The sequence below is a fragment of the Lutjanus erythropterus genome, chromosome 7, assembly GCF_056507025.1.
Source record: "Lutjanus erythropterus isolate fLutEry1 chromosome 7, fLutEry1.hap2, whole genome shotgun sequence".
In the NCBI taxonomy this organism is placed as follows: Eukaryota; Metazoa; Chordata; class Actinopteri; order Lutjaniformes; family Lutjanidae; genus Lutjanus; species Lutjanus erythropterus.
In genome coordinates, this window is record NC_139323.1 from 35,418,871 (window position 1) to 35,435,609 (window position 16,739).

At 40.2% G+C, this 16,739-nt stretch overlaps 1 protein-coding gene across 6 annotated transcripts in view; it reads left to right on the top strand.

The window, feature by feature from the left end:
• The window catches only part of lrrc7 (leucine rich repeat containing 7), a 95,697-nt gene extending 81,162 nt beyond the window's left edge, over positions 1-14,535 (top strand). Inside the window, exons 27-33 of one of the 6 annotated variants that reach the window (XM_084723620.1) lie at positions 286-453; positions 2,180-2,299; positions 2,942-3,155; positions 3,281-3,546; positions 5,515-5,607; positions 11,749-11,823; positions 13,652-14,535. In XM_084723620.1, the coding sequence (XP_084579746.1) occupies positions 286-453; positions 2,180-2,299; positions 2,942-3,155; positions 3,281-3,546; positions 5,515-5,607; positions 11,749-11,823; positions 13,652-13,714 (999 nt within the window). In that variant the 3' untranslated portion in view covers positions 13,715-14,535. The remainder of the gene's footprint in view (positions 1-285; positions 454-2,179; positions 2,300-2,941; positions 3,156-3,280; positions 3,547-5,514; positions 5,608-11,748; positions 11,824-13,651) is intronic. The other 5 variants (XM_084723619.1, XM_084723621.1, XM_084723622.1 and 2 more) reach the window with 5 other exon arrangements.
• Positions 14,536-16,739: the final 2,204 nt, after the last annotated feature.

A 16,739-nucleotide genomic window follows, 5' to 3' on the forward strand; every position in this document is an offset into this window, starting at 1 on the left:
TTGCACACTAATGTTGGAATGAACTGATCCACCAGTTGTTGCTTGTATGACACAATGTTCTCTGTGTGTATTGACGTTCACTAGCTAACATTTCTCTGTGCTTTCAGCAACTCTGCACTGTTGTTGTTGTTGTTTTATCAGTGTTACTGTTGTTTGTTTACTTGTTTGTGGAGCTCACAGTGTGTTGTCGAAACGCTGCAGCCCGCTGTGTAGGCTCCGCCCCCCTCCCCCTCCTCCCCCCCCCCACATTCACCCATGTCGTGTGATGTTGTCTTCTCCAATCAGAGTGGTGTCCTAAAGCACAACACGCTCACGCTGGGCATGCTCTGTCAGGGCGGGGGTCACGGCCAGGGGCGCAGCAGCACTTTGAACTTTAACCTTTACAATAACACTAAGCATGAGCCCCCTGCTGGCCGCTGGCTGCCACTACCTCCTCCTCCGTCTGCTAACGCTGTGAGTATCCCTCTGAGAACAATGAACCCCTGGTACTGCTGTTATTACTGCACACATAGGTAATTATAGAGAATAGCTGCCTCTTCACCCAACTACAGCAACCATGAACTGTTTAACTGTGATTATTATATCTACCTTGTCTACCATCAGCGTTGCTGTTAAAGTCCCATGAATCTTTCTCAACATGAATTAAAAGTTACTTAAAACGTCAAGTGTAGCAGCCAGCGAACAAATTCTGGTGATGGATTTGTATTTCAGCAGTTTGGACCCAGAGATAAGACAATTTCAAGTTTACTAAAACAAGAGATTGATGCAGCTCAACAAACATTTTTCAGGCATTTTTCTTCGCCATCCGAAAATACGACACCAGATTATATCTATCTACAGGCAGATCTTTGTTGTCTGACACATGGAGCTGGTGGGCATTGCATGTCTACGATACATTCAACCATTTTAGGGCTTACCATGGGGTCAGCTAACATGTTAGTATTAACTATAAAACTTTTTATTACCTGCTACTTGATACATTACTAGTAATAGTAGTTACTTGTAAAACTTCTTTTCAAATAACTTCTTACTATAGTATGGAAAGTGAGAAGGGCCGTTCTTGAAATGATTTTTTCATGCAATTATCTCAAGATCACAAGTTAATTATTTTGCTATCTTAAGATAACAAGATATTCAACATGTTTTCATGAGAAAACAAGACTGTTTTGTCTTATGATGTTTTTTAGAGATCAGGTGTGCCATGCCAGTGCAGCAGTTGTATACTATCTTACATTATGTGATGAATCAGGCACAGATGTCGCTTTTTGGCCTTGAACTAACCATTTATTTTGATAAGAATTGATTCATATTAGACTGGTAACAGCATGTGGGTTGTACCTCTCAATTCTGCAGGGGCCCAGTAAGGACACCCGTGTTTTACACATTGCACCAGTCCTAGTGGGAAACTAGTAATATCTTATAAGTAATATTGACAAATATAAAATGCTCAAGGAGTACACATTATTGATCAAGCCATCAGGCAGCACTTAAATCAAGGTCTAACACAGGCATAAATTGCACTGTGTGTCTCTCTATTAGAAATAACAATTCAGATCAGTCCTCGTCATTTAAGGAGAATACGAGCCCGGCTGCAACTTCACAGGCCGGTGCACTTCAGTGATCCTGCTGAGTATCTCATTACGTCGAGAGAAGACAGATTTCTCGAAACAACGAGATAAATTAAGCCATTATCATGCCAAAAAAGAGGTTTGTTATCTCCAGATGATGAAATAATTAATTTGTGATCTCAAGATAATGATATTAAAAAAAAAAATTCCGAGCATGGCTGTTCTCGGCTTCCGCGCTGTGGGTCATGTGATGCTATGTGCCAATGCTATGCACCAATCTGGATTTAGCGCCATTTGTATCTGAATCTGATGACAGTTGATGGGTTGTTTGGACTGGAAATGGAGTCTGTCAGTATTAATCAGCATCATCGGCCATCAGACCATGCTGACTGGTGGTAACAGTGCACAACATATTACTTTACTTCAACAAGAGGAGGAACTCTTAGTCACAGAGTATGCATACTTAAAATAACAGAATCTCACCTAACATTCAGATAAACGTGTCTGAAACTCATGCAGGCAAAGGTTGATACATTAATTGATTACTAAAGTAAAATGTTCATTTTCAGTAACGTTCACGCTGTGTTTCTCTGTCTCTGTCTCTCCCTCAGACCCCCTCTCAGCAGGCTGCCATGCTGGATAACGACCAGGAGGGGGTGACAGGGAGCAACCAGTGGGCTCCCTACTCACTTGGCAGGAGGGACGTCCCACCTGACAATCTCATGAAAAAGGTGCGCACGGTTGTCTTAACAGTGACCCGTTTTGTATCTGTTTTACCAACAAAGATTCATTTAATCTAAGATTAGGTCCAATCAGATTTCAGCCAAACAAGTTTTAAATTGTGTAAATCACAAATTTTGAGATTTAAACCAAATTTAAGAGTTTAATCTGTTCTATATGGATATGCTTGCTTTACCAAGCTAAAAAAGATTAATTAAGTAATTTAGTTGCTGTTGGGAAATAGCAATTATGAAGGAGGGGGGAGAACAATTAACTCTCACCTGTTCTGTTACATTGTTTGCTAACTAGCTAAAAAGTTATTTAAAAAAAAATTATGTTTGCAGGCTAGCGAAAAAATAACAAAGTGTTACATTGTGTGGTAGCTAACTAAAAAGTTAGTTAGCCTAATGAGCCTAATAGAGGATAAAAAAATGAGTGAAAGACCGAAGAGACACACCATAAAACTGAGGTTTATATGTATTCTTTCTTAATTTTAAGATAGTGTCCTATTTAGCTACACTTCACAGCATCAAGCGTCATAGAGCCTTGTTTTGCAACTGATGTATGAAACTAGTCTGTAGATGTTTCCATAAATATGAATCTTGAAATTTGGAAGAAGGGTAAATTCCTAGCTGCCCCTCCTCTGTCCACAGAGTGGCCACCCCCACAACCCTTCCCACCAGTCACACAACACGCACATGATTGTCACCTCCTCTTCCTCCTCCTCGTCCACGACGCCTCATCGTGTGGTCGGGCAGCAGGGCTACGACGGGATGATGAACAAAGGCGGTCAATACCAACCAGGGATGCCCTTGTCGGTGGTTCCCTCTGGGGGGCCGGGGCAGTACCAAGGCAACATGCCTCAAGGTAAAATAAAGTCAAAAATGGTTCATTTGTAGCCTATAAAGGTTTATTTTGGGGTTGAAACTTTGAAATACAAAGACGTTTTATTTCACAGTGTTAGATGCTACCAGTTTCTCTGTTTTGTCCAGGCCATCCGAGTTCTGGACAGGCTTACCCCAGCTCCGGCCTGCCCATGGCCCTGTCCCCGTCTGGGAACCAGCCCCAGTACAACCCCCACTCCTCCCACTCCTCCCACCAGCCCTCCCTCCCCGCCACCAACCCGCAGTACCATGGCAACCAGGGCATGGTCCATAGCAACCAGGTCGTCATGACCCACACCAACCCACGGCCTCAGAGCGCTCGCTGCCTGTTGCAGACTAAAGGCCAGAAGAGCACGGATGGTTTCCAGGAACAGGTATCCGTCTGTCTTTCTGTCTGTCTGTCTTCTGCAACCACATCCTGCTATCTTGGAGGTCTGTGTGAAAATGGGCTGTGCTCAAATGAGAGCTAATTATAATGTAACCAGGTTAGAAAGGATATTAGTTTTGTGGATGTTACACTAAAAACCGAAGGTGAATGGTTTGATGAACTAAAGTAAACTGACTATAGTTTTCTTGAGTTAGAGCTCCGCTACAAGACAGTTGTGGCATTTTTAATGAGTTACCTGAACCAACCGGAAAAATATGCTGTTTTTTGCAAGTTAAAAGACTCAACAAATGAGTGACAAGCTGATAATAAGACCGTACAAATATAAACAGTAAAATGTGAGACAAAAGCCCACAAGCCATAAAATGGTAAAAGGGAAATGATGAAGCAACCTGCAAGTTAAAGGTAAAATATGCAGCATTGTTTGTATCTGCATCTTTAAAGTTAGCCCTTCCTGTCCACTCACTGAGCGTGCTAGAGGGCGAGAGACCTAGGGAGTGAATTAAGAGAGCGAGCGCCAACAGCAAGAACAAAGTACTGAATAAGAGAAAAAACAAATCTGATTATTTTACAGCGATTACCTTCTAAAGCACAAATAAACACGCCCATACCAACACTGGATTAGGATTGCTAGTCAGGAGCTAACAACATGCTAACAACACCTGTTTTCAACATGGAAAAATTGATAAATAATCACAGAAGACATTCAGCGTTGCATTTATCATTATGGATTTATAGCTGAATTACAAAGCTACTGAAAAGTATACGATCACACCGCAGCCAAAGCTATATTAGCTTAAAGTTAGCATTAGCTTAACGTTAGCCCTTCCTGCTCAGCTTAGGTTGGGTCTAAGCCTGTCTCTTTTCCTGCAGTAGGGAAATAACGGACTTCTTTTCTATCTTCATTTTTTACCCCTTTCTCTTTCTTGAGAAGCTGCAGCATTTATTAACCGACTCACTGAAACTTGTACCATATTTTTTCTGTATTTCCGCCCTCTTCCTTAAATGAGCTACACTACACGTGTGACAGTATGCCTCAGTAAAGTCCAATAAAACATAATTATTAAGGCAGTTGCAGTACACTGCCATCCTGTGGGAATATGTTGTTTTGTTACCACGGCAAGAAAATATCAATACTATCACAGCCCTGTGATTAAGATTAAATTAAAATATGACAAAATGAGAAAATACAGACTGAGGGCAGGGTCCCTGCAGATATAGACACCACTATTTTTAGTTGGCTGTAAGTAATTATTGATAGGGGTTGTTTGTCCATTGTTTTTTTTTTTTTTTAAGGAAAATGCTGCATACTCTGCCTTTAAAGCGGCACAGACTGTAGTGGATATGTTAACTAACTAGCCAGATCCAATGTGTTAATAATAACAGTACACGATGGTTACCAGATCAGATACTCATGTCTGAATGTGGATTTTGAAGATTCCACATAAGGCAGACAAGCTGTTAACTACAGGACACAAAGTATTATAATAACTGGGACATGTAAGTGTAATTTTAGCCACCTAACAGCAACGGTTTGTGAAGAAACAGGTCTAGAAAAAGCCACGGAGGCGTAGTTCTAAATCTGAGATATCTCACAGATGGAGATCACTGTACCAGTTTAGGTAAGAACATGAAATCATTCACACCGCCCGGATCAGCTGATCTTCCTGCCGGGCTTTGTTTTTCCCTTCCTTGTATGAGACGGCTTTCATTATGCCAAATTGAAAAACTCTGACAAGGATATTTGCGGCTCAATTGTTGTTGCCAGAGAACTGAGGACCTCCAATATAGCTGCCAAAACGTGTCACACATCACATGAAAGCACTCTTCCACTGTTCTGCATGTCGTCTAACTACTCTGTGCCTGTTATGATCTTTGTATTTCACTTTCACTTGTCTTTCTTTTCTTTTCTTTTTTTGTCTGTCTTTCTTTTTCTCCTCGCCCTCTCTTTCTCTAGTTGTGTGTGAGAATAGAGAAGAACCCTGGTCTTGGTTTCAGTATCTCTGGTGGCATCAGCGGCCAGGGGAACCCCTTCAAACCCTCCGACATGGTACGACCCGACCCGGCCTGCCAGCCAATCACAGCCTCCCCGGCTTTACCTCAGAGTTGCCATGGAAACTGCTGCTCGTTACCGCAGTGTTTCGTCTATCTGTCCGTGTGTCTGTCTGTCTGTGGGGCAGCAGTTGACTTGGTTAACTTTGAGTCTGTGATCTTACACCGCAGACTGATGGGAAAAAAAAGCAGTTTGAAGTTTCACATATTTGAAGGTGTAAAGAAGCCTGAGGTGTAATAAAATACATCAAAACTAAACCTCTTGAAATATTAAAACCTAGAAGACTTCAGAGAAATGATATCTGAGTTTGGCAAAGTATATTATTAGGACTAAATATGCATATACATATCATTACTAGTGTGTTTTTGTGTGTCCTTATCAAGTCTTTTGGAAAGTTACAGCAACAAATTTGCATATTTCTGTATTTAGAACTAGATTTATGCCCACATGCATACATGATGTGTTATTACAAGATATGCCAAATTCTTCTATCATTTCTACTCCTGGGTTTGACTGATTCTGTCAGCGTGCGCCTGCACCGAGAGCCTGTTGGGGATGCAGATCCCTCAGGCCTGCTGCACATGGCAGTCTGTCCTAGAAACACGCCGCTATAGTCAGTCTAACGGCGCGAGGCTGCTAACGGAGCTCTGACAGCTATTTTGGGAAGGCTGCTTTAGTTCTGGGACACCGTGGGTGATTTTTAGATGTTCAACACTTTGATCTAGGGATGGGAAGTATGGCAGGTTTTTACTGACTGTTATTCAGATGTTGAGTAACTGACGAGACAGCCGGGCTATAAATAGAGAGGCTACAAGAGGAGTTATTTAAACAGTCAGCCTCCGTGCAGCCCATGTGACAATTGGTGAATTAACTTAAGTCGGGGGTGTGAAGTGATAATGTAGGAACTGTCAATTCATCATTTAACTTAAGTTTTGTGTAGACAAGTAGTGACTCAGTTGCTGACACACGCAGTTATTTAATCATTCCCATGTCTATTTGTATCCATAAAGCTTCCAACAGCTGCAGTTTGTCCATTATTAATGCCATGTTTCACAGGCAGCAAATGGAGTCAATGCAGATGAGCACTTCCTCCAGTGATTCCCCTGAACATTTTGTCAAGTAATTACACTATACATGCAGTATCAGAGCTGCACCGTATGGCGATTATTGTGGTTATTATTTTGATATGATTCTTGATTAGTAAGAATTAACGTTTTTGCATCACAATTTTCATCTTTACTGAAAAAAAAAAGCTTAAAATTCTGATGATGTGACATTTGTTGGAGTCTGCAACAAACAAACATACATCTGACATCTAAAGAACATGATTTGCAGGTCAGGGCATCTCTGCAGCACTACAGTCCTTCATTATAATACTGTTTTGTCACATATTTCACTTTTATCAGAAAAAAATGCAGCTTCTGTCATTTGGATATAGCACTTAGCCATATTGTAGTTTCAGTAATGTTTTGCTTAAAGGGATGATTTGGATTTTTTTTTTTATTTTATGAGGCACTTTAAGTGTATTACCTACAGTAGATAGCGGTTAGCATGCCCCCAGCCAGGAGAAGCAGAGAGGAATACCAGCATGGAAGCCAAGCAAGCAACAGGGTCAGCAACAAAAGTTTTTTTAGTCGCTTAAAAAAATTCACCTTAAAAAAAATTAAGTTTCACTTTAAACATATATGTTCATAGTATTTTTACCACTTTACTGTGCCTTCAGAAAGACTCTGACAGGAAAACCACTCTTATACAAGCCAAATGTCACTCTCTCCAGATCAACCAAACTCCATACACTAAATCAGTAATTTTGCATTGCAGAACACAGCAGTTGTGGATCTACCTCTGCCTCAATCTGTTGTTAGTTTTCGTTATGATGTGTCTTCAGTGTTTTTAAAAGGATAGTTCGGATTCACCAAACTCACACAATAACCCCACAAAAAACTAAACAATTGAGACAGGAGTAGTCCAACAACTCCTGTGTTTGGCAACATAAAATTACCGATTTTGCCTGTGGAGTTTGGTTGGTTTGGAGGGAGCGTTATTTGGCTTATGTAAAATCTGCAGACGACAAAGTAAACGAGTGAAAATATTCTGTACACTCAAACTAAAATGGATATTACTTTAGGTGAATATTTTTGAATGGCTAAAATTGCTGCTGACCCTGTCCACAGCAGTTTATCTCTAACTTCTGTGCTGGTGCTCCTCTCTGCTTCTCCAAACTGGGGGCCTGTCGACCGGCATCTACTGTCGGTAATACACTGACCCTGGATAAATGGCTCATATAATCCCATTTCAAGTGACCCTAACTATACCTTTAATTGTGCGACCCTATACTGTATATTTAAATATTATAAAATGTTTGAGAGATGTAGATAGAGGCGATATAAGTCTAGAGATAGACGTACTTGATCTAATTAATGGATATTGCAGAATACTTTGCAATATCTCACATTAAAGTAAAACATTTACCTTTACCATCATACTGTAGTTTATTAAAGTCTCAGTGAAATGACTGTCAGTCACCTGCTGATCTTCTATCTGCAGTGATGTCAGTTAACGTCAGAGATGTTTCACTGAGTCATGGGAGTATGTATGGTTCAAATGTAAATGTTCTAAGGTGAGTTGTGCATTTAGATGTCCTAAATGCAGTGTGTTGTGTGTGGCTCCTGCATGGGTCACACAGGGTCACACGTGGGGGATATTTGCCCTCTGTTAAAGTCACCATGACACAAAAACAGCTATAATCTGTCACCACCAAACTTCCTCTTAATCGCCTTGTTCTCACTCTGGTGCTCTTGTTACTTCCATCCAAGGCATCTCAGCTTTCATGCTTTTGTCAGCGCTGATTCGTCAGCAGTTTTAGCTCAAACGAACGCAGACGCCTTTGATTTTGGTTTTATCATCTTTATCTGACCTACTTTTGAGAACTCGCGTTGGTTTGTCCAACCGTTTCCACACATACATGTATGACTGTCAGAGGTAGACTTACCCAGATTGAAGAATACATTCATTATTTTTAATTTTCTTTGACTTTAAATTAAGGCCAGACTTAAAGGCTAAATTGAGCCAGAGCTTAAATAGTTAAAAAGGACTGTGCATCAAAACAGCTTGAGTGATAAATTATACATCTGTGGTTTTGATCCCCAGAGTCTACTACAGCCACTGCTGTTCCACAGGAGCGTGGCTCCCCCTTGTGGTCAGCCTGTTTTTTGCACTCAGCCCCTGATTTGTGTGTCCTAGAAGAGCACACTTGTAGCCCAGATTAATTAGAGATCTCTATTTTTGTAAAACAAAAATTGTTGCCCCCTATTTATGTTTTTTGACCTTTCAGTTCGGCCTTTTTAAGGGAAAAGGAGCCAGCATCTTGATTTAGTTGTGCCTCTAAATTCTCTGATCTCTGTCCTTCATAATGGCTCACAACAGGAATATTTTACCATGAAAAGTGTGTATTTGTGTGCGCAAATGACCCAAACTATAATCATAAACTTGACAGAAGTTTTTAGCTTCATATCATCAGTAAATATTGACTGACATCTTTTTTCATGACATTTTTTTTTTGTTTTTTACTTTAAACAACAAAGAATTCTGATCATCCTCCATTAATGATCTATTCTACTTTATTCTTTTCAAAAGTTCCTTCTGAGAACTAATTCAGATTAACTGACGTTGACCAGGGATGATGACAGGTTGTCTCAAAGTTTAGATCATTCAGTGATTTCTTTTAAATCCTTTGTGAAACCTGCCAGAAATCATTAGCAGGTTTCCAAAGAACAGATATCCCAACGATCTTTTAAGTGTGACTTTAAAGACTAGCTGTGGCTCTCAAAGCCACCGGGTCATTTTCACTTCTGGCTAATTAGGATTCAGCGAGTAAAGACGGTGACTCAGTTCCCGTATTGACAGGAGTGGGATCCCCGGCTTTGATGTATTAGCTCCTCAGCCTCGGTTTAGGAACAGAAGAGGGGGTTTTAAGGAGCAGAACACAGATTTTTAGTCAGATCTGAGTCATGAGTGTTCGAAAATCCAATTTTCTGTTCCCGCTGTTGCTAAATATGCCATCTTTGCACACGGAGCTGCCAGCGATAACAGACGTATTTCTGTATGTTATCACTGAGCTGCAAAGACCTCACCCACAGTTGTGTAAAAAGCAGTTAACAAACTTTACATTACTTAAAGGAGAAATATGTACGACACTAGCATTCAAAAACGAGTACTGCAGTCCTATAATGAGACAGGGCCATAGACAGTATATTAAATAGTTTGAATCTCTATGTAATATATTATCTATGGTTGAAGTGAGTTGTTTCCCGTCACGCTGCCTCCTCAGACTCGAAGATCAGGTGGGTTGCCTGCAGGCTGCATTGACAATGAACTGACATGAGCACAAGATAACCAGATGATAACAAATGATGAGTCTTAACTCTATAAGGTGACCAAATGTTTATAACTGAGAGTACAGAGTACTGAACTCTGTCAAAGTAAAGTTGAGCCCATTACCCCAAAAACAAAAGCCCACTGCTCTGAACATACACACTCTGGAGTTCAGTGAATGCCTGTTTTACTGTTGGACAGACACTTGATCATTTGGTGAACATTCTGCATTAATATGAACTCTAATTAAAATGAAATGGGCAAAAAAAAAAAAAAACACATTCAGGACTGGAATGGAACTGCCTGCCAGACTCCATTAACATTTTGCTCAATTTAGCATAAATCATAAACATCTACTACTTCTAAAAGATTTTTATGATTTCTTATGACTTGTAAACAGACACTAACTCACTCAGGGAACATTCGGCATCAAGTTTAACTCTAATAAATGTGAAACGGTTGAAAAAAACAGATGTTCCAAGCCAGGATGGAAATTTCAAAGGAGGATATTCTGGCTGAAGCCAGAAAAGTATTCCATCTTAGCATGTTTCCTTAATCTCTGAGGACATATGGTCATTTTATTTTATGACATATTTCTCCTTTAAAAAATAAGTACATTTACAAAATTTCTGAAAAATTCTAAAATTTTGAAGAAAGAAGTTTTTTGCAAGGCGCTGCAGCTTTGTGTGCAACTGCTTTATATTGTGTAAATGTTTAATTGTTGTGACTAACTAATTTTCAGCTGCTAACAAAGACATTTGTAATATACAGTGAGCCCCATATCATCGCGTTTTTTAAGTTTTAAGTTTTCTAAGTATCTTAAAAGGTTGTGAATAGACACGATTTAAATCAGAAAAATTAACTGACCAAATTTAAGAAACAAAGAAGTTGCCATAAATTATTGCTATAAATAAGCATAAATGCACCACTTCACATTTACGTCATTTGATTGTATACACATATGAGGCTCACTGTATAACCGCCAGTGTTACTGTAAACAGTAACTAAACTAATACTGCTGACATAAACACCTCTATAACATGCAGTATCTATGTGTTTGTTCTTGCATTCACTCACAGACTGTAGTATGTAGGTGCTGCACTGCACTGTCAATACTACATCGATTTGTTTTTCGGTCGACTGGTGTCACTTTTGTAGCACAATTATCTGTGAAGCTCACCAGTGTGTGTTCAACACGTGCACAACCTGTTGAACCACGTTGACTTGATACAGCTGCATCGTCCCACACTTTGTGTGTTCAAAAACATCTTTCAGCGCTCGGTGAAAAGATGTTGGTGTTTTTACAATCTCTGCCTTGGGTTATTGAGGGAAAATATGGGGGACGAAATATGTTCTGCCCTCCCTGCTACCTACTTCTTTCCCCTAGTCAGTACCCATCCCACACCTATCCTTCTCCCCCCCCTATTCTTTATATATTGACTCTATATCTATTTTTCTCTCTTTCTAACCTCATGTCTATTCTATGCCAAGTCCTTATCTGTATATAAAGACCATTTTGACATGTGCAATCTATGTCTTTTGGGGGAGGAATGTATCACTCGGATGCCAATAACAAGCAAACCCAAATACTTTATTAAATGACTAAAATTCTATCATTGTGAATTGCATGCCTCTCTAAATTTAAAACAAAGAGAATGCACTGATGAACTGGGGGTTGGATATTGAGATGAGAATGAGAAAGGCAAAGATTCTAAACCATCGTGTCCCTGTGTTGTCCTAACGGTGTATCATTTTGACTTATAGGGTATCTTTGTTACTAGGGTACAGCATGACGGGCCAGCCGCCTCCGCCCTGCAGCCCGGAGACAAGATACTGCAGGTAACGTCCTCTCACTCATCATCAAATGGGCCAGAAACAGCCACATCTCTCCCCCCTCCCTACCCCTCCCCGACCCTTCCCTTTATTTTATGAGCCGTGAGGCAGAGCAATAGGTAGGAAAACACAGGTTCAGCTGCACATTTTCTTACACAGGCTATTAGACAGATCACAACTCACCCACTAGTGTTATCTTACTCATGTTATGTTATAATAAGTACAAGAGAGTGTCAGACTTCGACATTTTCCTACCTGTATATCCTGCCTCTGTGTGTGTACCTGTTGGTCCAGAAATCAGGCATGATCCCCCTCCCTCTCTGTCATTCATCATTAGCCAGCGACACCCAAAAACTTTAGATCCAAAGATCACAGGGGGATTTGGGTAGCCTAGAACACAGCGTTCCTTCTGTTATCATCACTATTACGATGAAGCTGACAACCTGGAGATCTCATGACGTTGAGAAGCGATGTGAAGGCCACTTTAAAGACCTCAAGGTTGAATCTGCTTTGAGTTACAACGACAGCTGCAGTGTCCTCCTTTGCGAGGACTGTTCTAGTTTGCCCATTTCACGTTAATTAGAGTTCATATTAATGTCGAATGTTCGCCAAATTATTAGGTGTCCGTTCATGAGCTGTAAAGAATCATCAATAATCTTTTAGAAGTTTCTTGTTATTGTAAAATTATGTCACACTCGTCTTGCGTTCTTGCAGCTTGCAGGCAACTTGCCTGAGCTTCTTAAGTCTTGCTTGAGGAGAACTTGTTATTTGCACTCCCTTGGACAAGCAATTGTTACATGTTGCTCCTTTGATCATACACTGCTGCTCGTAAATAGCGTGGGAGTAGTTTCAATAGAATTTACTCTTATCATGGCTAACCAAGACAGAAAACGGAGTCAGACAGCGTTTTTGTGCTGTTCTCAATCTGCTTTCTCCGTCACTTTTACAGCTAGTATGTTCTCCTTGGAAATTTGTTTTAGGGTTTTTTTTTGACCAAACTGCCTGTTTCACTCATTAATAACTTTATTTTGAATGAGCAGATGTTAATAACAGTTTAATTAAGCAATATGTTAATGGAGTCTGGCAGGTTGTCACTGAACTCCACATCCAGAGTGTGTATTTTTGGAGCAGTGGGCTTTTGTTTTCAGATTAACTGGGTTAGATTTACAGCAACAGACAACTGATTATAAGCCGCAATTCAACTTTAAGTATAGGAACTGTTGCTGCTTGCCGTTGTGAAAGTATAATGTTGCGCTCGTCTTATGTTTGTGTGGGTTCAGGGCAGCCCACAGAAAACCTGCGTGTGTGTTTTAGTCCGGGAAGGAGGGGTATTTAATATACCCTCTTCGGCTTCAACTCTTTATTTGCACTGCAGTACTCATTTTGAACACTAGGGTGTTACCTAATTCACCTTTAAATAACATCAAGGTATTACAAATAAACATGAATACATTTTGATTTCGATGCTGAAATGATAGATTGTTAGATAATTTACTTGGGGCAACAATAAATATTGAAACAGCTTTCACCTCCCATGTAAATGAGTCAAATTGGATCAATTAACAGCCATTACTTATAAATATTTATTTATGTACTATAGCTATTATTTCAAAGTAGTGCTAGAGTTGAGGCCAAAAGGAGCCGTGAGGATTGTACGGCGAGGTCAAAATGAAACCTGCCCCACCCACCATCTCTCATTCCTTTCATGTTCCCCTCCCCTCCCCTCCCCTCTCTCCTCCCCCTCCATCTTCTCTCCACAGATGTACAGTTTAGCTGGATGAACTCATCTAAAAGCCCTTTTTTGTCTTTACCCCTTCTCTCTCTCTCTCTACAGCATGACTGTGTAGCTCCTCCTCTTCTCTCTCTTTTCCCCAACAGTGATGTGTTACTGAGATAATGATGGCAGTGACCCTCCATCCCTCCACAAACACAAACACACACACATGCACACACACACACACATAGACACACATGTATGGAAATTACTGCAGCACACATACCTCTATACATACATGCACACACACACACATGCTGTTGACTGTGCTGCGTGTTTGCCTTGCAGGCTAACGGACATAGTTTTTTACACATGGAGCACGAGACAGCCGTCTCTCTGCTGAAGAGTTTCCAGCGGACGGTGGACTTGATGGTTCTGAGAGACAGCAGCACGCGCTAAAATAGTTTTATAACAAACAAACAAACAAACACAACAACAACAACAACAACAACAACGCTTCTCTACTCTGCTCATCGCCATCCCACGCCAACCCCACCTGCCCTCCACCTGCTGGAGGCTCGTGGAACTGAAAAAATGAGCCGCCTTTTTTACCTTTTTAGGGGAACACACAGACGTTTATTTGCCTATTGCTGGACCAAAGGCAAATACTAGTGCCAAATGTACCATAGGAAACATATCGGCTCTTCTGTCTACCGGCGGTCAGGGACCTGATCGACGACTGGACGGACCACAAGAGGACGCTTTGAGTTCCTACAGGGCTGCTGCAGTTTGGATTTTGTGGTCGGTTTGTTAATTAGGCAGTCATCTAATTGGTCAGTCTGAATAGTTTGCTTTTGTTGGTTAGTTAGGGTTCTGGGATATTTTTGCTTTTCTCCACTGCCTTTTTAATTTGCTGTCCATGGTAGATTTTTTTTTTTTTTTTTGGTTTGGTGTAGCACATGATTCACTTTCTGTGTTCTTCGCTGTTCTTCTTTGCTTTGTCCAGTTTTGTTGTCTTCTATTCCGTTTTCTTTTGTTTTCTGTTCTTCTTTCTTTCACCGTCTTGTGTTTTATTATTTTCTGCTGTCTTCTGTTCTATTCTGCAGGAATTATTGCCTCCAGTGTACAGAAATTGAAAACTTAAGACTTTCTGCCTTGTGTACATATACAGAGCTGCAGCTTTCTAGACCTGCACTCTCCTTGGGGCCTGGACAGACAGCTCTAAACATTTATGGTTCATATAAATATTGTTGATAAATCACATTCTGAATTCTCTCTTATGAACATACAGGGATTATTTCTCCAAATGGACAATTTTCTAAACTATACCACTAATTTTTGTTTGTTTGTTTCTGTAAAGAAAACACTGCTCATAGTTCATCACTGCTACTTTTTTTTTTCTTTTTGTTTTAAAAACCGTTGCTTGCACAGCTGTGCTAAAAAGAGCTAAAGCAATATTTCTGAGGCTCGGCCCACTCAGATTTTCAACCTGTCCTGCAGTGCCATCTATCGAGCGAGTCATGCTAATGTTTACACACACTGCCATGCACATGAACTACCAGGCGAACACACATATACAGTAGAGGTATGTGCCCCCGAACACAACACATATGCACCGGTGCACTCTGTGCACTAATGCATAATGAAGCCCTGTCTATATTCTAGCCTGATTTTAAAATTAAATTGCTATTATAAAACCAATCACACACTGTAACATTATTCATAATATCTGTGCCATATTTTGAGGTCCTGTTTCTGGTGTTGTTGCAGCACTGTTATATCTTTTTTTTTTTTAGCTGTTTGAGTTGTATGATAAAGTCACAGCATGCTTTCATATCATTGGTCACTGTCAGCCAGCTATTTTCTGTTGGCTTCTAGAGCTCTCTGCTCTGTCAAAGACTCTAGATGTACTATACCACGGAGTTTCAGTGAGACTGATGTTCTATAGTTGGTGCCATATGGACCCTCCGCCCCTCCCTGGTTGTATTTACACAGACCCAAAAACACCAGAACTTTACCTCTTTTAGTTTACTGGAAATTACTTGGACAGAGTAATGGTGTTTCTTATGAACTGTGATTGAAATGTCATCTATAGACCAAGTGGATGAAATAAACTCCGTCGCTGAATCTCATACTGGGCAATTAATTAGCCTAATTAGCTCATTACATGATGAGATAAAGATGAAAAATGTCACAGAAGTTTATTTCATTGTTAATGAACTGCATAGTGCATATAAAAAATTATAAAACATTTCTACCCCCCTTGTCATGCCCTTATTAGCATATTAAGTATTAATAACAACATTATATTTAATGAAAAAATATTTTAAAAAGAGCTTTATTTGTGACATTTTTTGCTGGTATACCATTACCATTATGTTACTGTGCTTGCTGTAACATAATAGTAAAAGACTAATAATAGTAAAAAGTTAAAAAAAAAAATTAAAAAAGCAAAAAAAACCCTCCATGCATCAATCCTACCTAAGCTATTCATGTTGGCTAACCAACTACAACTAAATAATCAGAAATATCAGCTTATTTCAGTGAAATAATATCAGGTAGCTAACATTAGCCAAGTGGTTACAGTTTATCCTATTGGTGTGGGGGTGGGGCACTGCAAATCATTGCAAATAAAAAATCTTCTACTGCACGTTATGAAACATCTTGAGCTTTGGGATTTCTGGACGTCACAAGGATTGACTTCGACCCTTAAATCACCTTTCCAAGTTAAAGGTATCATCCAAAAAAACAATGCGTGCGTTTGTATCTGCAGAGACCCTGACCTGACCTCTGCCTGTGTTTCCGTATTTTTTCGCATCGCTTTGCTGTGCTCGGGACGTTTCATCAGCCCAAAACAGCAGTATTTGGCATCCTGATGCTCAAAAAAATTCTACGGACTCTATCCTTAAAATTCTAGCCATTTCCAGCTTTTGGCAGTTAGTTACCTCATTATACTAATCAAAGTTGCCCAATGTGCAGCTCTTAGCAACCAAGCTTAATCTCATCTGCTAAACCCATAGATGACATTTCAACCATAAAAGTGGGTTTCATATTGGTCTTATAGGGGTTTCCAGTAGACTGTTTGTGGCCCAGATCTGATCTGCACACAGTGAGAGCAGCAGCATGTCGGGAAACTGGTTTTGGTTCGAATAAAGTGTCCTCACCTCTGGTCTCCCTTTGGAAAGAGAAGAGAGACAAGAGCATGTCC